At 57.3% G+C, this 21,728-nt stretch overlaps 2 protein-coding genes across 4 annotated transcripts in view; one reads left to right on the forward strand and one right to left on the reverse strand.

The window, feature by feature from the left end:
* Window positions 1–8,820, reverse strand: part of SHANK1 (SH3 and multiple ankyrin repeat domains 1) — a 58,421-nt gene extending 49,601 nt beyond the window's left edge. For 2 of the 3 annotated variants that reach the window (XM_050771433.1, XM_050771431.1), the window contains exons 1-7: window positions 5,902–6,266; window positions 5,493–5,696; window positions 4,882–4,953; window positions 3,119–3,227; window positions 2,735–2,886; window positions 875–1,042; window positions 299–415 (exon numbers count right to left, since the gene is read on the reverse strand). In XM_050771433.1, the coding sequence (XP_050627390.1) occupies window positions 299–415; window positions 875–1,042; window positions 2,735–2,886; window positions 3,119–3,227; window positions 4,882–4,953; window positions 5,493–5,696; window positions 5,902–6,156 (1,077 nt within the window). In that variant the 5' untranslated portion in view covers window positions 6,157–6,266. Of the gene's footprint in view, window positions 1–298; window positions 416–874; window positions 1,043–2,734; window positions 2,887–3,118; window positions 3,228–4,881; window positions 4,954–5,492; window positions 5,697–5,901; window positions 6,267–8,654 lie in introns of those variants that run through there. The other variant, XM_050771432.1, reaches the window with a different exon arrangement.
* Window positions 1–15,009, forward strand: part of CLEC11A (C-type lectin domain containing 11A) — a 232,867-nt gene extending 217,858 nt beyond the window's left edge. The window contains exons 2-5 of the mRNA XM_050771551.1: window positions 12,666–12,974; window positions 13,213–13,399; window positions 13,718–13,909; window positions 14,320–15,009. Of these exons, the coding sequence (XP_050627508.1) occupies window positions 12,828–12,974; window positions 13,213–13,399; window positions 13,718–13,909; window positions 14,320–14,765 (972 nt within the window). The 5' untranslated portion in view covers window positions 12,666–12,827 and the 3' untranslated portion in view covers window positions 14,766–15,009. The remainder of the gene's footprint in view (window positions 1–12,665; window positions 12,975–13,212; window positions 13,400–13,717; window positions 13,910–14,319) is intronic.
* The last annotated feature ends 6,719 nt before the right edge of the window (window positions 15,010–21,728 follow it).

Raw genomic sequence — 21,728 nt, forward strand, 5'->3', positions numbered from 1 at the left:
TTGTAGCAGCAAACTATGTTGTCTGCCCTCTGCTAGGCCATGAGCTCAACACTTTATCCCCAGCACCCAGCTCCGGGCCTGATACAGAGAAGGAGCTCAGTAAATATCTGTTGGATGGATGGATGGATGGATGGATGGATGGATGGATGGATGGATGAATGGATGACTGGATGAAAGGGTGAAATAGTGAAGAAGTGAAGGGTGCAGTGATGCAGTCAAGAGGAGTATCTGAGCTTGGCCCTGGGGGAGGCAGCTATGAGGGATGCGAGGGGCCTGGGGCGGCCACTGCTAGGCAGACCTTGTTGTAGAGGGCGCAGATGTGCAGAGCTGTATTCCCTGAGGCGTTCTGGGCTCCAGGCTCAGCCCCGTAGAAGAGCAGATGCTCCAGGTGCTGAGAGTGACCCCGCTGGCAGGCCTGGGCAGGACAGGGAGCGAGGGGCATGGATCAGACCCAGGCTGTTCTCCCTCTGGGCCAAGAGTCTGTACACAACCTGTACACTGGCCTTCTCATCCTATCCTTCACCACATCCACCTCCCCATCACCTTTTTGCCCCCCTTCCTGCTCTGGGACCCAGGCTGTCAGCCTCACAATCCAAATGTTCAGTCATTCCAAGGCCCAGGCGTCTGGTCTGCCTCCTTAAGAGGGCCAAGAGGCCAGCCCATCCCTCTTAGGGATCAAGGCATCTGGTTCCCCTGCCTATGCCCCCTTAGGGTCTTCGTGTCTTCACCCCCATCATTTCCTCTTTGGGGACCATGTTATTCTTACCCCCATGCTCTGTGAGGACCCTGGCATCTGGTTCCCAGCCCCAGTCCCTTGGATGCCTCAGAGACTGGGTCCCCCACCCCAGCCCTTCATGGTGTGAATCAGGAGCACCTGGTGGATTTCCTGCCAGCCGTTCTCATCAGCTATGCCCAGCTGGGCCCTATTGTACAGGAGCAGCTCACAGCATCGGGGGTCACCACCCACCATAGCCGTGTGGAACAGAGGGGTCAGCCCCCGACGGTCCTTGTAGTTGGGGGAACCCCCAAGGTCCAGGAGCGCCTAGGAACGGAAAGAGAACCCAGTAGAAAAACACAGATGACAGTCACACATTAACCAGCTCATTCTGAAGGGCCAGGGGAACTGGACCGTCCTGGGTGACCCACAGTGGCCAATGACAGTGACAGTCTTAGTTCTGCCATGATGCCCTTGTGCGACCTTGAGGCCGGCCCTTTCCCTCTCTGGGCCACTCTGATCCCCTGTGAACAACGTGGGACTTGGGTAGATGCCTCCAGAGGACCCTGGCACTCTGACATCCCACCCAGCCTTTCCCCTGGGGGTGACCTTGCATGAGCCATTGAAGGGCATTAGGGGCCACAGTACCCATCCATTCCACCTCCTACAGGTGGGTTGTTGGGGACAAATGAGAGGCCAGAGTCTGGATGCTGGAGGGTCTCTGGCCAAGTGGGAGGTGTTATTAGGTCCAGGATCTCAAAGAAGGGGCATAGCAGGAAGCCAGGGGACAGACAAGTGAGCTTGGATAAGGGCAAGGATCGGGCCGGCCTCACTGGGGCTGCAGGCCACTTCCTGCTCCCCCTTGAAAGACAACTCTGGGTGTGGAAGGCTGGCAGTAATGAGCATTAATAGGAGAAAGTGTTGGCAGCAACCTTGTATGAGGACAGCCTGTAGCAGTGCCATCCAACAGAACATTCCACCATCGTGGGGATGGTCTGCAACTGCATCACCCTATATGGCAGGCACGTGTGGTCCCCTGAGCACTTGAACGTGGCTAGTGAGCCTGAGGAACTGAAATTTTAATTTTACTTCACTCTAATTAATTTAAATTTAAACAGCCCCAGGTGGCCACTGGCTACTGGCTTGGATAGCACAGGTCTGGAGGCTGGGAGGGGCGTGCATGAGCAGGATGTGGGTTTGGGAGTGAGTGTGCATGGGAGATACATGAACAGGGTCTGTTAACTCCAGGGGTATACTGAAGATCTTTGTGGCTGGTGTCTGACTGCATTAGGGGCTCTTCAGGAAAGAATCTGAGGGAGAGAGGGGAGGGGCCATTTAGCTGGAGCATCCATGCATTGGGGTGCTTCTCAATGGCTGTCTTTGGGTGCAGCCCATCTTGACCCGCATATGAAGAGGAATCAAGTGTCCTGGCGGGGGCAGGGGGAGAAGAGTATTTTAAAATTAGACTGTGCAGCTGACGCCGTGTATGTATTTTGTGGGTGTATGGGTTTGTCTATTTGGGAAAGTGCATTTGAGGCTGTGTACGTGGGGAAGGGGCTGTATTTGCATGTGAGAGAGGAGGGAGTGGAGCTGGTGCAGTGCTGGGTTTGGAAGGGTAGCTGGGGGACTGTTTTCAGGGTGTGTGAGGAGGGGCTCTATCTGGGGGCATATCAGGGAACTCACTTTGCATTTTAAGGAATGAGAAGGGTTTACACCTTGGGGAGACAGAGGCAGGTTTGGTATTGAGCTGGGTCACAGGGGATGGAGATGTTCTGGGTGTTCAGGGGAGGAGGCTGCGTCCGGGTCTGCATGATGTCAGCTGTAGCCCAGGTGGGTGCACCTGGGGGACCTGACAAGGGTGACAATAGGGGCTGTGTGTCAGTCTATGGAAAGGGGCTTTGAACTGGGGACATGCGAGGGCCTATTTTTACAGAAACCAAAGAACTGAAGTTTGAGAAAGAACAAAGGGAAAAGGAGAGAGGGCCCCACGGTGGGGGTGAGGGGTCCCCGCAGCCTCACCGTGAGTGCCAGGCAGTGTCGGGCGCATGCGGCCTTATGCAGTGCTGTCATGCCATCCCGGGCCCGGAAGTCGATGTGGGCCCCGCCCAGGCACAGGGTTCGAATCACCTCTACAGAGCCTTCAGTCTGGGCCGCCAGTGTCAAGGGGGTCTCTGAAAGGCAGGAAAAGCTGGTCACCTGAAGCCCCTTCTCCTCTCCTCCATCCCTTCCCATTTTCCAGGCTCTGTAGCTCTCCACCCCACAGCCTCTGGCCCCGCGGCCTCACCCTTGGACAGCGACGTGTTTGAGAGACACCAGTCAGGAATGGATCTGAATGCAGATGGCAGCCCTGCTCTCCAGCCCTGTCCTGGCCCCGAGGTCCTCCTGATGTTCACCCCTCCCTACCTCCCGAATCCGAGTCATGGTAATTGGGGTCCAGCCCCTTGTCCAGCAGCCGCGCCACCTTGTCAGATGTCCCGAGCTGCACATACTCCAGGAACTTCTTCAACCCCGTCTGAGCCATGAGCAAAGACACACAAGATAGGACAGTCAGGAGCAAGGCAGAGAAGCCGGGTCCTCAAGCAGCGCCGTCCAGTGAAAATATACGTAGAGTCACATACGCCATTGAAAAGTTTCTAGCGGCCTCCTTTACAGAGAAAATACCCAGCCCTTTGGGAGGCCGAGGCGGGAGGATCACATGGGCCCAGGGGTTCGAGACCAGTCTGAGCAACAGTGAGACCCTTATCTCTACAAAAAATGCAAAAAACTAGCCAGGCGTGGTGGCACATGCCTGTAGTCCCAGTTACTCAGGAGGCTGAGCTGGAAGGATCCTTTGAACCCTGAAAGGTCGAGGCTGCAGTGAGCCATGATTGCACCACTGCAGCCTGGGTGACAGAGCAAGACCCTGTCTCAAAAAAAAAAAAAAAAAAAGCCAGGTGCGGTGGCTCACGCCTGTAATCCCAGCACTTTGGGAGGCTGAGGCGGGTGGATCACGAGGTCAGGAGATCGAGACCATCCTGGCTAACACGGTGAAATCCCATCTCTACTAAAAACATAAAAAATTAGCTGGGTGTGGTGGCGGGCGCCTGTAGTCCCAGCTACTCGGGAGGCTGAGGCAGGAGAATGGCATGAACCCAGGAGGCGGAGCTTGCAGTGAGCCAAGATTGCGCCACTGCACTCCAGCCTGGGTGACAGAGCAAGACTGTCTCAAAAAAAAAAAATAGCAGGGTCAGGGGTGAAGTGTTAGTTGTGTTGAAATTCATTTTAATGATATATGTTCTTTAACTGACATAGCCACAATGTTACTGTTTCAACAGGTACTTGAGATGAAACTTATCAATGAGGTTATTTAACTTTTTTTGGCACTAAGTTTTTGAAGCTCAGTGTGTATTTCACACTCACAGCGAGTCTTAGTTGGGACTAACCATATTGCAAGTACTCAGGAGCCACACTTGGCCAGTGGTTCCCAAAGCGGACTGTGAAGGCCTGGAGGGATGGAACATTTAGGGGAGGAAAGAGTTCAATGCATGCTGTGGTCGAGAGAGGGTTAGACAAGGAGGGATTGGGAGTTTTTCCCTCTCAAGGATCAAAAGTCCTTCATTTCTGACCAAAGCAGTTCCCCAATTTCCTCCCAGCTCTCACCATCAGAGACACAGCAGAGACGGGGCTGAGGATTGGTGGGCAAGGTACCAGGAGAACAGATATGGCTGGAAAGGGGGGTGTAACGGTTGGATTTTTGCAGGGATTCAGGCCATGAGGTTGGGAGAAATGCAGCCTGTCTTTCAAATAGTCTCCAGGCAGAAGGACTTCCAATGTCAGGGTCCTAGGCCAAGGTGGGGAAGTAAAGAGGCCTTGGGTGGATATGCGGGGAGGCAGGGGAAGAGAAGGGAGACTCAAAGGAGGCCAAGTGGGAATGATGCGGGCCCAGGCAGAAGGATGAGGGGCAAAAGAGGAAAGTAAGAAGGGGTTGTGATGGGGATAATGGGGGTATTTGTGGTTGTCTCAAATGTGGTACAGCATCCCGAGTTAAGGGGTGGAAGCGGCCAGAGGGATTGTGGGCTTGGGGAATGTGCAGGTCTGTTGGGAAGAGGTGGGGAGAGAAAGCAGTTGGGCAGGGGGCTCTGGTGGTAGTGGGCTATAGGGGACAGATGCCAGCAGGATTCTCTCACCTTAGTGTGCAACTTGGCCAGCTGCTTCTCATCCAGGTTGGTCTGTTTGTAAACTCGGGTCTTATATCGGAACTGAGGTCAGGGGTAGGGCAGTGAGAGAGACACAGAGACTTGGAATCAGGAGCCTGGGGAGAAGGCTTGGGGTAGGGAGAAGGTCTGATCCCCTTCTAATTCCCAAGGGTAGCTCAGGGTAGGAGTGGAAACAGCCCTGGAACCTTGGTCTAGCAGGTAGAGGGGTGGCAGTGGCTTTTCTGAGTGCTGGATATCATGGTATATGTGCACTGCAACCCCTGCTTTGAAGGAGGAGGAGTCTGGACCCCACAGGAAATGTTCTAGAGTGCCTACTGTAATTGGGAATCCTCCCCCGTTTTGATGGGCGAGGAGAAGCTTGGGGCAGGAAAGTGACTTGGCCAAGGTCACTTAGCTGGTCAGAAGCAGAACAGATGGCAATTTGAACTCAGGACTCTCTGACTTCCCTGTGATGCTTAGATCAGGACTAGTACAATGGGTGCCCCCTCGTTAAGGTTTCGAGTGTGTTAAAAAGTGGGTGGGGGGCAGATGTGTTTAGGGCATGCCTTCTCTTGTCAGTGAAGGAGTTGGGGAAGCTTCACCTCCAGGTAGGGGACCCCCTTCTCGAAGGACTGGGGGTACTCCCGCAGCAACCTCTCCTCCTCCAGGAAGTTGGCGTCACGGCCTGAGGTGGCCGGCTGGAACAGGCCATAGTTGAGCACATCCTGCAGGCTCTCGCTCAGGGCACAGAGCACCTGCTGCTTGGCCGTCCAGATGGTGGCATCTGGGTTGAAGCGCAGGCATTTCTGGTGGGGGAGGAGATAGGGGCTAGGGTGGGCCGGGGGCCACAGAGGAGCCTGAGGTGGGTTGGGAAGTGAGCCAGGAGCTGGGTGTGGGGGTGATCCCTGGGAGGATACCCAGCACCAGTGGAACTCCCCATGTCAGTTGGAGCCCTGTCCCCCCAGCTTCCCCCGTCCCTCTCCTGCCGCTGGCCAGTGGGCAGGTACTCACTGTCTGGTGCAGGTCCGGGATGCCAATCCTGAAGACCATCATGCTGAAGTGGGCGTCGTCTGGGACGGACATTGAGCGGCCCTGGAGGCCTCTAACAGAGGCCAGGCTACCAGGTGCCCCACTGCCCCGGCCCCGGGTCCCCCGGAGGCCTCGACCTGGCCCGTCTGGGGAGCTGTCGGACTCTGAGCCCCCCTCGGGACACTCGCTGGCACTGTGGCGTTCCTCGTCCTCGCTTGTCGCGGGGCTGTGGGTCATTGTGGGGCCACGGGGCGACGGGGGACGGCAGCATCACAGGCGGCTATGGGGATGAAGGGCGGCCATCAGACTAGGAACCCGGAGCCCCTCAGAGGCCACTAGTGCTACTTGGTGGTCAAGCGGTCAAGGGCAGCCTACCCCCACTGCCCAAGATAGGCAGGAAGGAGGCCGGGCACACCCTTGGCCTGCATGGCCTCCCCTGCCACCTCCTCCCACGCTGGCACGCACACACCCCTGTCCCTGACATGCTTCTGGCATGTGTCTCCTTCCCTGCCCTTGGCCCCGCTTGCAGCCCGCCCCCTGCGCCCCACTTTGCCGGTGACCCAGCGTGGCCGTGTCCCAGAAACCGCAGAATCACCGCGGGAGCTACTGGCCCACTTTGCCAGGCCACAGAAAATGCAGCTAAAATTAGCTAAGGACAGACAGATGGACAAACTGACAGGCATCCTGCCCTCCTGGCCCCAGCCTGGCCTGTCACCCCAGGGCCGGGGGGTGGGGTTGGGGAGAAGCTGAGGCTGAGACTGAGATGTAGTAAGGGGGAGAGGGAGGCGTGGTGAGCCTGGAGCGGGTGGAGCCAGTGACTTCACTCAAGTGTGGCTGATAACGCGTGGCATGCAGAGTAGTGCTGGGGAATCGGCCGTCCCAGGGGAACAAGGGGCACTGAGATGGCAGTGTCATGGGCAGAGCATTTGGCCTAGGGTGTCCCCAAGGGAACCACAAGAAGTGGCTTTTAGAGACTGGGGCCTCTTGAGAGGGTGTGTGGGTGGGTGGGGAGGTTGGCCTGGGGAGTGCTGTACTGGTGACAGTGGTGTGGTGGCCGGGGTAGATGTGGGTGGCTGCAGATGACCTGTAGCTCTTTTCTAGGACTGCAGGGTGGGTGGGCTGGCTTTGCTGGGTACTAGGGGCCCCACTCTGAGGACTGGGGGTGTTAGGAGGGAGGCTAAGAGGTGAGAGGAGGGTCTGGGAAACTGAGGTAGGGGGTCATCTTTGGATCCTCGCTGTTCTCCCTTGAGGTGGACTTATGAGGGTGGAGCCCCTTCCAAACGGGGTCCGCCTCCCTTCTGTTCTCCCCCAACTCCCACCCCAGCACCGGAAACCAGAATGTCTGGTCTGGTCCCTCCCCCCCACACCAGGCCCGGTTCCTGCACCGTTGCCATGGAGATGGGAAGCAGTGGAGGGTACTGCTGACTTTGGGGGAGTGGGGATGGGCTGGGGGGTTGGGAAAGGGAAGACTAAATGTGCGTGGTGGGAGGAGAGTTCCAGGAGCTGTGGGCGAGCGAGCCTCTAACCCAGGGCCGGCGGACCCCTCCCCCACGCGCGACAGCGCTGCGAAGCCCCCTCCCCCTCCAGGTACCCAGCCACGCCGCCCCACCTCGTCTCTGCGGAGACCCTGGCCTCCTCCTCCCCGCCCCGCCTCACAGCCCACCTAGCGATCTGGGGCCTGCAGCCAGCCACTCCCCCTCGGCTGACCCTGGCTGACCCCCAGCCTCAACCCCGCTCGGAGGGGGTGGCCGGTGGGATGAAAGAAAAACTGGCCAGGGCCCCCAGCGTGTACGGCTGCCCCAGCCCACGGGGCAGGCTCCGGCCCCTCCCCCTCAGGGCTCGCGGGAGGGAGCGGGCACGCTCCGCCGGGGCGGCATGAATCAAACGCTCCGCGGCTAAGAATAGCTGGCACGCAGCTGGTACCGAGACGGGCTGAGGAATCGGCGGGGGGGGGGGGGGGTGGTGGAGGACGCGCGAGAGGGGGTGCCCTGGGAGGCTGCGGGGGACAGGGGGCGGCTGGCGTGGCCGAGAGCGGGGCCTGGGAGAATGAATGGAGGCGGAGGGAGGCGGGGAGGGGCGGGGAGAGAGAGCCAGGGCCGAGGCTGGGAAACTGGTGGGGGAGAGCCCGACCGCGGAGAGGGGCGGGGGGCACCGGGGAGCAGGAGTCGGGGGCGGGAGCCGAGAGGGCGCGCCGGCCGGCGGTGTAGGGACTGGAGACCTGGTGGGGACGCGGGGAGCTTGGGCAGGGGGTGGGAAGGGACTGGAGGAGCCTGGAAGGAGAAGCGGGAGCTGGAGGGCTCGAAGGGGGCGGAGGAAGCCCCGGCCTAGACCCTCGCTGGAGGGGAGTGGGGACCAGGGTGACCTGGCGGAGGGGCCCAGGTGCGCCAGGGTGGGCGAGGCGGGGGAGTGGCCGGGCTGGGCGGGGAGGCGGGTACCGGGACCGAGCCCTGGGCCCCAGAGAGCCGGGAGGCGGGTTCGGGATAGGGGCTCTGCTGGCGGGGGATGGGGGGCGCGCCCTCCCATCAAGGATGCGATCTGGGACGGGGCACCGGGGACCGGGGCGTAACCCAATTTGGCGTCGCCCAGGGCAACGCTCCCCACCTTACCCGCACCCCCAGCCGCACACCCAGGCCAGGAGCCCGGCGCCGGGCCAAGGACATCCGGGGCGCCCTCGCCCCCTCCCGCAGCCCGAGCCCCGCAGCCTCCCCAAACCCCCAGGTTCTCGACCCCCTTACCTGCCTGGCGGGGCTGCTGAGTCCCGGTCGGCGGCGCCCGCGGCCCCCCCCCCCCCCCCCCCCCCCCACCCCCCACCCCCCCCGGAGACGGGGGACCCTCAGGCCATGCCCCACCGCCCCGGAGGGCGAGCGGGCCCGGGGAGGGGGCGGGCGGGGGACGGGGGGGAGGGCGGGAGGGCCGAGGACCTCACCCCCCCCGCGGGCCAGGCCTGGCCATCCGCAGAGCGCCCCCCCTTCCGCCGCGGCCGCCGCGCCCCTCCTCGCCCGCCCCCGGCTGGGTCCGGCCGGCTCCGGGCGCCGCGTCTCCGCCTGCTCTTCCTCCTCCTCTTCCTCGGGCCGCCGCCGCCGCCGCCCGCTCCGCGCCTCCTCTGCCACCCTTCTCGCTCTCTCGCTCTCGCTGTCTCTCCCTCACCCTGTCTCTCTCCTTCCCTCTCTCCCTCCCTCCCCTCCCTCCGCCCTCTCCCCTCCCTCCGGGAGCCGGCGGAGGAGACATCGCCCCTCCCCGCGCCCCCAAACCTCGCCCATCCCCCACCACCGCCGGCTCCGCCCCCTACCCTTGCCCTCCCCCACCACTCCTCGCCACCTCCGAGTCCCCAAATCCTGACTCCGCCCCTGCTTGCTCCCATACCCCGACGAAGGGGTCCTGCCCCCGTAAGGGTGCCCCCCCACACGCCTCAGGACCACCCCCTCCCAGAGAGCTCCCCGTCCCCCTGCACACAGTGGGGCACAATAAATATTTGTTGCCAGACTCTACACCCCCAAATTGAAGTGTGAAGGCTATAGATTCCCACCCTGTCCCCCCAAACACACACACACACACACACACACACACACACACACACACACCCTTTCCATCTCAGTACTGGGTCAGGGCACACGTGGACATACCTGGGCCAGGCCACATTCCCCCAAGGCACAGGTGCATAGTCACCAGCTGTAACAGCACCTGCAGAGTCCCCATATACACACACTCTCCAGCACATGCATGCCCAGACACAATGCACCTGGGGTACACAGCTACAAACACACCCAGCTACATGCAGTTGTCACACCCCTGTGCCCGGGCACACAGGCAGCACATGCACACAACTGCCCACCACACACGCGCGTGCGCGGGCGCGCACACACACACACACACACACACAGGCGTTCACCCCGGTATGCATGCCCAGATCTCTCAACACCAAAACGGAGTTACAGCACCGTAGAGACGTGTGCACGCCTTCCCATCACGCCCACCCACCGTGCTGTCCATTGCACTGGTTCGCACTCACCCGTTTACATGCCCAACACTGTGCCATCCTTCCCCTCCAGGATAGTTACTGCTGATATTCCTACAGCACTTTCTGTGTGCCAGGCTCAGGGACTTTCACTATCCCCATTTTCTAGAGGGGGAAACCAAGGCACAGAAAGGCTAAGTAACTTGCCCAAGGTCATCCAGCTATAAGGATGTGGTAACAAGGATCAAGAACAGGTAGGCTGGCTCCAAAGTCCTCACTTGACCACTGTTGTGCACTCCCAGGCATATCCCCTCATAGTTGCAGATCCTTGTTCATCACATACAGACACACCCAACCATCTCCTCAGAGCTTGCACATGTGTGTGTAGGCACGCATATGCAGCCAGCTGCAGGCAGACAGCTCATTCATGCCTGGGACGCACCCACAGAGAGGGCAGATCCCACAGAGCAGCAGTGAGTGGCGAGTGTCCCCTTAGCCTAGGCTTCCTCATTCTCCCAGCTCCAACAGCACCTCCCGGGCCTGCAGGGGGCAGTTCTAGGCAGCCTCTGGGTTCCCCTCCAGCTGCAGGCTCTCCCTGGTACCCGAGTATGAGCTGGAGGAGGTGCCTGCTCAGCCTGGGGAGGCTCTATCTTGATGCACATCCACTAGCCCAGGTGGTGAGCAGCTGGGCCCGGGGAAAGAACAGCTGCCCATGTTGGCTTCAGCAGCCAGAGAGGCTGTGCACCCCTGCACAGTTTACAAGGCCTTTCCCCATAGATGCATTATTTCTTGAGGTCTGTAGCTCCTGGTGAGGGGTCCCAGGTCCCCAACAGGTACCTGAGAGGCCCAGGCTCTGAGGCAGGGAGCAGTCTGCCCAAGGTCACAGTGCCCTCGATGTACCAGGCTTTCTTGGAAAACGGAAGGCTGGAGGCATTGATTTCCAAGGCCCCTCCTGGGGCTCCCGGCAGCCGAGGGCAGATGCCCTGCTCTTGGAGCCAGAAACCTTGGCTAGCTGCCGCCACACTGGTGACCTCCAGCAGGCCATGCTGTTTCAGAGCCTCGGTCTCCTCTTTTGAAGAGCAGGCCCAGTGATCCCCGGCTGGTGTGCCCCATGCTTGTTGGCACGACCAGCCAGGCCTGGACTGGAAAAGCCCTGCATGACTCATGGGCCTGACATAGAGGAGCATGGCATGGCATCGTGCTTCCTTGCCTCCAAGCTTCTCTCCCACTGCTCTCACCGCCTCCACCCACGCTGCCACCACCACCCTGGGAACTTGGGTGCCAGCAAACCAAAAAGGTGAAGCCTCCAGGCCTTTGACCCCACCAGGAACGGCTATCCTCTGGCCCACTCAACAGGTTGATTGAGCACCTACTATGTGCTAGGTAGGCCTTGTGCTAGGAGATGCAGCAGTGCATAGAAATCCCTGCTTTCATTGGCAGGGAACAGACATAAACAAACAAGATCGTGCCAGTCTTGATTATACCAAAAAGATGAAATGGGGCATTTTAATAAAGTAACTTGTGGAACAGATAAGGTGGTTGGGGAAGGCCTCTTGGAGCTGAGACCTCGATGATGAGAAGGCGCTGGGGAAAGAACCTTCTCGAAGGAGGAAAGGGCTGGTGCAAATGCTCTGAGGTTGTAATCAGCTTAGTATTTGGGGGCAAGCCAAGAGGCCAGGGAAGGTGGAGCCTGGGGGCGGGTGAGGGGAGTGGGGGTGATGAGGCTGCAGAGGTGTAAAGGGTTCTTCCTTCCCAGCCCTCAGCGTGGTAGGCTGTGCTAAGGACTGAGGCCCAGGCTTGGCTTCCCTCCTGCTTATGATGGGAAGGTGGGGGAGCAGGGGAGTGGGGAGTGATGTGATCTGATTTATGGTTTGGAAGGATTGCTTTGGCTGCGGCAAGCAGCGGGGATTGGAGGGGCTCAGGAGGAAGGAGGGGGAGGGCAGGGAGACTGCAGTGGTCCAGGCTGAAACGAGGTGGCTCGCTGAATGCTCAGAGCTCCTTGAGCACACAACCTAGAGTCTGTCGATTTCACCTCCTGGAGAAACCTTCCCTGACTGCTCCTCCAGACTCCTCACCCTCTCCCATCTCCAACCTCCTCATCCCAGGAACTATCTGGCTGCTGGTCTGCAAGCAGCTGGAGTCCTCAGCATCACCCAGCCCAGGGCCTGGCCTGCAGGAGGCTTCTAGTAAGGTGGTCAATTAATCCCCGAGCCCCATCTTCCAGGGCTGTGTACACAGTCACATGCGTGCTCTTTGCATGTGTCGCCCCGCCCCCACACCCACGCACTAGGATCTCCAGAAAAGGGCTTGGAGGGTGGGGTGGGCAATCTAGGGGACAGGAGAGGCCCTGGAGTCTCCTCTACTGAGCATGTGGGTGATGGTGGCCACAGGGTAATAACAACCTCAGCGAGATCCTGAGGTCTGCCCCCTCCTCAGGAATGGCCAGGCAGGGAAGAAGGGAGCAGTGCTGGGTCCCAGCATCCCACCACTGCCCCAGTGATTCTGAGCGGGTTCCTGGGCTGAAGCCGGGGCCTGTGTTTTCCAAGATTCCTTGGAGAGCCAGCTCCATCCTCTTCCTGATTATCTAAGCTTTGGGCCACGGCAGAAGGAACGGAGCAGGGCGGAAGCGAGCTCTGGAAAGTGGAAAGAGGAGGGTGTGCGAGGAGACCCAAGGCGGGATCCAGGCTTTGGAACGTTGGAGGTTTCCGGCCACAGAGGCAGGGCCTCGGGGGAGCCAAGAGGGGCGGGGAGAGACACACACAGAGGAGCAGAGGAGACCAACGGACCGGACAGAGACGAGGAGAGAAACAGGAAGAGAGAAACTGGGAGAGTCGGGAACCTGGGGGCTAGTGACCTGCACACAGGGCAGGGGCACTCAGCAGTTCCCAGAGGCCACCCCTTGCACCCCAGACATCCAGACATCTGGAACTTTGGGTGCCAAGAGTCCAGCTTAATGCAGGCAGCCTGGCTTTTGGGGGCTTTGGTGGTCCCCCAGCTCTTGGGCTTTGGCCATGGGGCTCGGGGAGCCGAGAGGGAGTGGGAGGGAGGCTGGGGAGGTGCCCAGGAGGAAGAGCGGGAGAGGGAGGCCCTGATGCTGAAGGTGAGCTCTGGAGTGTCAGGGAGCTGTGGGTGGTGAACTGTGAGCCTGGGAAGGGGTATTGCAAGGTTAGGGAAATGGACAAAAAGGAGCAATTAGGATAGTCTCACGGGGTGGGGGGGGGGTTGGTGATGGGCTCAGAGACAGGACTCAGGCGGCAGAGAATGAGTTAAGAGTTGGAAAGTGGCGCGTGGGGCATCTTGGTGGCAGGCTGGGGCTCACCGCCCCTCCCCTGCCCCAGCATCTGCAGGAAGCCCTGGGACTGCCTGCTGGGAGGGGGGATGAGAATCCTGCCGGAACTGTTGAGGGCAAAGAGGACTGGGAGATGGAGGAGGACCAGGGGGAGGAAGAGGAGGAGGAAGCAACGCCAACCCCATCCTCCAGCCCCAGCCCCTCTCCCACCCCCGAGGACATCGTCACTTACATCCGTAAGTAACCAGAAGCCCTCACCCCCAAACCCCCAGGCCGCCGCGGTCACTTTCGCAAAAATGAAGGGTCGGTTCCCTGCCAGGTGGTCTTTCAGTTGTCCATTGCCTAGCCCAGAGCCCCCACACCCCTAGGAGCCCCAGGTCCACGACCATGCCTTCTAAGAGCCTGGCGCCACTCGACCCTACCTTCCAGGAGTCCGGGGTCCCCCCACACCGCCACCCCGCCCTCAGGAGCCCTAGGTCGCAGTTCTCCAGATCCTCAGTCCCCCAGCTGCATCTCCAGGCTCCCCCTCCAGCACGATCCCTGTCTGTCCGCAGTGGGACGCCTGGCTGGCCTGGACGCAGGCCTGCACCAGTTGCACGTCCGTCTGCACGCTTTGGACACCCGTGTGGTCGAGCTGACCCAGGGGCTGCGGCAGCTGCGGAACGCGGCGGGCGACACCCGCGATGCCGTGCAAGCCCTGCAGGAGGCGCAGGTTCGCGCCGAGCGCGAGCACGGCCGCTTGGAGGGTGAGTCCACGGCACGCGGGGTGGAAAAAAATGAGACTATTTGGTCAGGTATGGGACTGGTTGAGAAAGTGACCCTAGGTGTCCAGGGCGGGAGAGCTGCTGTGTGCTAGCGGACGGGGTTAGAGAGCTGGGAGGCTGAACACAGGGAGCAGGGTGGGAACTCCAGAGCCGCGCGGACCCGACTGGGGCAGCACCACGCCCCCTACAGTCCCACCCCCACCGCCTGACCCCGCCCCTGGCGGACCGGACTCTCCACCTTCTGGCTCCCAAGGTTCTAACCACGCCTCCTCCCAGCCCGCCCTACGAGGTCCTGACCCCGCCTCCCTCCACTCCCGGATGATTTGTCCCCGCCCCCTTCCGGTCCCCGAATGCATAACCCCGCCTCCTTCTCTACCCGGCCCCGCCCACAGGCTGCCTGAAGGGGCTGCGCCTGGGCCACAAGTGCTTCCTGCTCTCGCGCGACTTCGAAACGCAGGCGGCGGCGCAGGCGCGGTGCACGGCGCGGGGCGGGAGCCTGGCGCAGCCTGCTGATCGCCAGCAGATGGAGGCGCTCACCCGCTACCTGCGCGCGGCGCTCGCTCCCTACAACTGGCCGGTGTGGCTGGGCGTGCACGATCGGCGCGCCGAGGGCCTCTACCTCTTCGAAAACGGCCAGCGCGTGTCCTTCTTCGCCTGGCATCGCGCACCCCGCCCCGAGCTCGGCGCCCAGCCCAGCGCCTCGCCGCACCCGCTCAGCCCGGACCAGCCCAACGGCGGCACGCTGGAGAACTGCGTGGCGCAGGCCTCTGACGACGGCTCCTGGTGGGACCACGACTGCCAGCGGCGCCTCTACTACGTCTGCGAGTTCCCCTTCTAGCGGGGCCGGTCCCCCGCCTCCCTGCCCATCCCACCAGCCGGCCTTTCCCTGCGCCGTGCCCACCCTCCTGCGAGATCGCCCTTCCCTTCCTGTCCACGGATGGCAGCATCTCCCCCACCCCGCTCCAGGCTGGGCGCTCCTGGGAGGGCTCTTGCGGTGCCGGGACTCCTCCTTGTTAGTGTCCTTCCTTGAAGGGGCGGACACCAGGTTAGGTCCGGTGCCAATAAATCCTTGTGGAATCTGACTTCAGGGGCAGTGAAGGCACTCTTGGACTTTATCTTCTGCAGGGAAAGCCGGGAAGGGCCAGACCCTGGTCTTTGGGCGCGTGTCCTGGCCTTTGGACGCCTGTTCTGGTTTTTAAAGATGTAATTTGAGCCCCAGATAGAGTGATGGAGAAACACTGGTGCATATGTACACACATTCATCTGTTCTGTGCACAGATGCCCGGAGTACACGCGTGCAAATGCTGTAGACACCTTCACCTCCATCGTGCCCTCTCTCGGCCTTTGGAACTCAGGGACTGTCAATCGTCCCAGGCCTTGGTCTTGGTCCTGGTCAAAGAGATTTGGGAAACATGAAGGAGCTAAAGGCTCTGACAAGTCCTGCAGGAAAGCCTGTTTAATTTGTTTAAGTGGTGTGTCTCCAATTTGTTTCCCCAGATGATATGGTTTCATGGACTTGTTGAGATGATATATTGAGACATGGACTTAAGGACCCACCCAACCCTGAAGCTTAGACTTCCAATTTTCCCTCCTCTGCTTCCTGCCAATGAGGCCCGGAGCCAGGCCCGTCCCCTCTGCGAGCCTCGGGTTTTTCATCTGAACATGGGCACATTCCCTCCTACTTTGTGCAGCTCTTGGGATGTTCAGGTGAGACCAGGACAGTGTGCATTTAGTGATGGCTGAACTTGAGCCACACGCTACCTTCCTTCCTCACCCTTTTTTTTTTTTTTCTTTTTTTGAGACAGGGTCTTGCTCTGTCGCCCAGGCGGAGTGCAGTGGTACAATCATGGCTTACTGCAGCCTCAATCTTCTGGGCTCAAGCAGCCCTCCCACCTTAGCCCCCCAAGTAGCTGGGACTACAGGTGCACCCCACCATACCTGGCTAATTTTTGTATTTTTTTAGAGAGGTCGGGTTTTGTCATATTGCCCAGGCTGGTCTTGAACTCCTGAGCTCAATGAATCTGCCCGCCTGGGCCTCCCAAAGTGCTGGGGATACAGGCGTGAGCCACAGCGCCTGGCTCTCCCTCACCGTTTTCATATCTTTACTCCCTGGGGGCAGTGAAGACACCCAGGAGTCAGCCAGCCTGGGCCTCAGCATAGTGGACAGCTGTTTGGAGGAGAGGCACTTTGGAAATCACCCTAGTACCTCCCCCAAGGTTGGCATCATGGGCGTGACCCTGACATCAGGGAGCCCAGGAATGGGAATGTGACCCTGTCTGTCCTTACCACTCTGCCTCTTCCCTTCCTTCAGCCATGGCACCACTACCTAAAGGGTCACCATTGGATCCACAAGGGAGGAGCAAGCCATCAGGGTCAGCTTGGATAGAGGGAAGATCACCCACCCTTCTCTCTACTGGAGTCATTTCTCAGCCCCACAGTCCCAGAGGAATGCAGAATAGGAGAGTGGGGGTGTGGCCTGGAGTCAGCCTTCAATCAGAAATTCTTCCCATGCTGAGCTTCAGTTTCCCCAGGGAGGAATAGGCAGCTCTAGATCTTATAGGCAGCCAGAGATCAGATTAGGCAGACAATGATGAGTACCTGTTACTTCCCACAGGGGTCTCTGCCCTAGCAGAGCTTCCATTCTGGAAAGTATTTGGGCATGGTACACCATGGCTGCCCGCCCGGATTCTGGAGCCAGATGGCCCAGGTTCCAGTCCTGTCTCCTATCAGCCACTTATCTCCTGGGAAAACCTGAGTGAGACATAACCTTGCTGCTTCTCAATGTCTCCATCTGTACTGTGGGGATAATAACAGTATTGATCTAGAATAATACCAGACACAGAGGGGTCTTTGAGGTTCCCAGATCTGATCTTCACCTCTGTGTGCTCTCTCCTGACACTGCATTTGTATATGCAAAGATCTCCATCCTCCCTCCTCTGTAGGGTAAACACCCACTTCCAAGAATTGGATAACACATCACCCCAAACATCCAGCCTTTCCCCCGAGTCCCGCACGGGGTTAGGGATCCCCTTTGGTATCCACAAACCCCTTGTTCCTCTCTTGACCCAGCCCTGATCAGACAGGCTGAGGGACACTCCAGGTGCGTAGGGGGAGGGCAGGACAAGGTATGACTATCTCTGTCCCCAGCATCGCCTGGCACAGGGGAGCCCTTTGAATGAAGATTCTTGTGTGGCATCATGCAGGGGACCCTGAGATGAGTCGGATCTCTGCTGCTTTTCCTCCCTGGCCTCCCCAAGGCTGGGTGAGGCACCTCCTCTAGTTTCCCATAGGGTCCGGGGCTTTCCACATCACTTTGGGTGCCACTGTCTGGTCTGAGAGACAATGTCTGTCTCCCTGGCAGGGCCTGAAGCTACCATACCAAGCACAGGGCCAGCTGTGGGTATGCCGAGAGAGAGGTCTGAAGGGAGTGGCGTGCCTGCAAGGACTGTTTATGCATCAGAACAGCACGCCTATATGTGGCATTCGCTGCTGATTCCTGACTCTGGTCTGCGTGGGAAACCTACTGTCTCCTCCAGGAAGCCCCACCAGACTTCCCACGGGCCAGAGTTTGCCAGTGTCCTCTTCATGGCTCTCTGAGGAGCGCTGGTAGTTTGCAAGGCCAGAGCCATGGACCAGGGGGCGCCTTTTTTTTTTTTTTTTTTTTTTTTTTTTTTTTTTTGAGACGGAGTCTCGCTGTGTCTCCCAGGCTGGAGTGCAGTGGCCTGATCTCGGCTCACTGCAAGCTCCGCCTCCCGGGTTCATGCCATTCTCCCGCCTCAGCCTCCCGAGTAGCTGAGACTACAGGCGCCCGCCACCACGCCCGGCTAGTTTTTTGTATTTTTAGTAGAGACGGGGTTTCACCATGTTAGCCAGGATAGTCTCGATCTCCTGACCTCGTGATCCACCCGCCTCGGCCTCCCAAAGTGCTGGGATTACAGGCTTGAGCCACCGCGCCCGGCCCAGGGGGCGCCTTTTAATGCTGATTAGAATAGATGCATTAAGGAATTCCAGGGAAGTAGAACAAGGGCAGGAGGCCTGGGATGATTCAGCAGGGGAGGAAGAACCAGAGAAGAAAGAAGAACCAGCGGCCGCACGGGCTTGCAGGGCGATAAAGCCCAAGAGGCCGAGCAGCAGGCCCATTACCGCCTTCCCAGAACCACGTTTTTCCGCAGTAACCGGGTGACTCCAACGGGTCACCTCTCAAGCCCCGCCCCTCCTCCCACGTGAGGTTCGCCTCCTTTTCCCAGCAAGCCTGAGGGCCACGCCTTGGCGGTGAGGTGGGAGCTCAGACCCCTCTCCACCCCGGCCTCGTCCCGAGGTACTCTGGGAAATGTAGTCCGGTCACGCGCCCACTGGTAGGAAAACCGCAATTCGCGAAGCCTTAACGTTCAACTCGCGTTTAGATCTCTCGGACAAGAGTTTTTCAGAACAGGTGCATTTCCTTGGGTAGATCATAACCATTTTTTAAAAAGTGAAATAAATTCATATGAAATATTAGTGTCATAGAAAATGGTAAGAAGCTTTTCAAAATTTAAACGTCGATGTGCTGAATTAACAATATAAAATTCAATATAAAATTTCTTTCTTTGTGGCTAAACACTGGTCCTAACCAACTTAGTTTCTTTCTTTTCTACTTATTTTCGGGTTCTGGTTTTTTGTTTGTTTGTTTGTTTTGCTTTTGTTTTTGTTTTTTGAGACAGAGTCTCACTCTGTCACCCAGGCTGGAGTGCAGTAGTGGCGCAATCATAGCTCACAGCAGCCTCGACCTCCTAAGCTAAAGCAATCCTCCCGCCTCAGTTTCCTGAGTAGCCGGGACTACAGGCATGCACCTTAAAACAAAACAAAACAAAAAAAAACAGACAAAATTTTAATTCGGAAATAAGTTTAAACTTATAGATAACCTACACAAATATAAACACTGTAGGACAAACAAATACTCTGATTTGTTTATTAACAGTTTACCCCATTGCTTTGGCTTCATCATTCCATTTATCCATCCATCCACCCACCCACCTACCCATCCATCCTAGCCCAATCATCAGGGACAAGCAAGACAGTCAGGTTTGTTGACCCACTGAAATGAGAGCGGTCACCCCTCAGAGCAGAAGCTGCAATCGAGTTATAGGATTTGGAGGAAGAGAGAAATTCGGATGAAATTTAAGTGAAACAGGCCGGACGCGGTGGCTCAAGCCTGTAATCCCAGCACTTTGGGAGGCCGAGACGGGTGGATCACGAGGTCAGGAGATCGAGACCATCCTGGCTAACACGGTGAAACCCCGTCTCTACTAAGAAATACAAAAAAAAAAATAGCCGGGCGAGGTGGCGGGCGCCTGTAGTCCCAGCTACTTGGGAGGCTGAGGCCGGAGAATGGCGTGAACCCGGGAGGCGGAGCTTGCAGTGAGCTGAGATCCAGCCTGGGCTACAGAGTGAGACTCCGTCTCAAAAAAAAAAAAAAAAAAAAAAAAAAAAAAAAAAAAAAAGAAATTTAAGTGAAACAATGTTTAGATAGGTTTAGAACAAGGTAGGAATGTGTATAAGTGAGTCAGCATCAGGCCTGGGCCGCGTGCAGTAAGCTCATGTCTGTAATTCCAACACTTTGGGAGGCCAAGACAAGAGGATTGCTTGAGCCCACGGGTTCAAGACCAGTCTGGGTGACATAGTGAAATCCCAGCTCTATGGAAGGAACGGAGGGAGGGGAAGGAGGGGAGAGAAGGAGAGGGGAGGGGAGGAGGAGGAGGAGGGGAGAGGGAAGGAGAGTGGAAGGGGAAGGGGAGGGGAGGAGAAAATTATCTGGGTGTGGTGGCACATGCCTGTAGTCCCAGCCACTTGGGAGGATGAGGTGGGAGGATTGCTTGAATCCAGGAGTTTGAGGTTGCAGTGAGCTATGATTGTATCACTGTATTCCAGTCTGGGTGACAGAACGAGATCCTGTCTCAAAAAAAAAAAAAAGGAAAAATCAGATTTGGACTGCAAAGTGGACCTAAGGTCTTGTTTCCCTGGAAACTACAATGTTAATATAAATGTGGCATGCTGTGCCCAGAAACTTTTTATTTAAAACTCTGCACCAGGGCTGGAAATGGAGGCTTCTTATCTTGGTCAAAGTGACAGATCTTCTAGGAAGGAAAGATTAGGCTGTTTCATTCTTACCGATAGACTTTCATACTGCAAAGTTTCCAACAGTCTATGATTTTAGAGAACAAAGTTTCTCAGTGAGTAAGATAGCAGTCGTCACTCATAAAGGGGGCTGTTAGAACACTTTTACTGCTGCAGCTTCCCCCTGGGTGAAATGTGTCCTGCTAACCTTACAGTTTTATCTGGGTCTATAGATGAAGGGCAGGCCAGATTTTTACAGTATTAGCTAGCTTTAGCTCATATATATATATATATATATATATATATATAAAAATAATTTTTCTTTTCTTTTCCTGCCTTTCTTTTTCTTTCTTTCTCTCCCCTGTCTTTCTTTCTTTCCTTTTTCTTTTGTCTTTTTTTTTTTTTTTTTTTTTGAGATGGAGTTTCGCCCTGTTGTTCAGGCTGGAGTCCCATGGTGCAATCTTGGCTCACTGCAATCTCTGCTTCCTGAGTTCAAACAATTCTCCTGCCTCAGCCTCCTGAATATCTGGGACTACAGGGGCCCGCCACCACGCCAGGCTAATTTTTGTATTTTTAGTAGAGATGGGGTTTCACCATGTTGGCCAGGCTGGTCTCGAACTCCTGACTTCAAGTCATCCACCCGCCTCAGTCTTCCAAAGTGCTGAGATTATAGGCATGAGCCACTGGGCCCAGGCCATTTTTCTTCTTTCTTCTTCTCTTTTTTTTTTTTTTTTTTTTTTTTTTTTTTTTTTTTTCGAGACGGAGTCTTGCTCTGTCACCCAGGCTGGAGTGCAGTGGCCGGATCTCAGCTCACTGCAAGCTCCGCCTCCCGGGTTTACGCCATTCTCCTGCCTCAGCCTCCCGAGTAGCTGGGACTACAGGCGCCCGCCACCTCGCCCGGCTATTTTTTTGTATTTTTTAGTAGAGACGGGGTTTCACCGTGTTAGCCGGGATCGTCTCTCGATCTCCTGACCTCGTGATCCGCCCGTCTCGGCCTCCCAAAGTGCTGGGATTACAGGCTTGAGCCACCGCGCCCGGCCTTTTTTTTTTTTTTGGTTTGAGACAGAGTCTCGCTCCTTTGCTTTGGAGTGCGGTGGCGCAATCACAGCTCACTGCAGCTTAACTGCCTGGGCTTCAACAGTGCCCCCCAAGTGCAGCCTCCCAAGTAGCTAGGACCACAGACATGCACTGCCACACCTGGCCAATTTTATTATTATTATTATGTTATAGACAAGGTCTCTCCCAGGCTGGTCTGAAACTCGTGGGCTCAAGCGATCCTCCTGCCTTGGCCTCCTGAAGTGCTGGGATTATAGGCATGAGTCACTGTGCTGGGCCTTACATGTATGTTTTCAAAAGCATCTAAGGGTTAGTTACACACATCATGGCCCTTGACCCCTAAATTCTTCAGTGTGTATTTCCTCAGAATAGAAATATTATCCTCCATAACCACAATAATCAACTTCTATAAATGTAACATTTATGCATACTTTTATCTAATCCACTGGTGGTATTCAAAATTATGTCAGTTTACCCAATGACGTCCTTCATAGCACTTCCCCCTCCAGTTCAGGATCCCATCTGGGGTCAGGCATTGCATTTAGTTGTCATGTCTTTTTTTTTTTTCTTTGAAACAGAGTCTCGCTCTTTAGCCTAGGCTGGAGTGCAGTGGTGCCATCTCGGCTCACTGCAACCTCCGCCTCCCAGGTTC

This window comes from Macaca thibetana, chromosome 19, assembly GCF_024542745.1.
Source record: "Macaca thibetana thibetana isolate TM-01 chromosome 19, ASM2454274v1, whole genome shotgun sequence".
NCBI classification, from domain to species: domain Eukaryota; kingdom Metazoa; phylum Chordata; class Mammalia; order Primates; family Cercopithecidae; genus Macaca; species Macaca thibetana.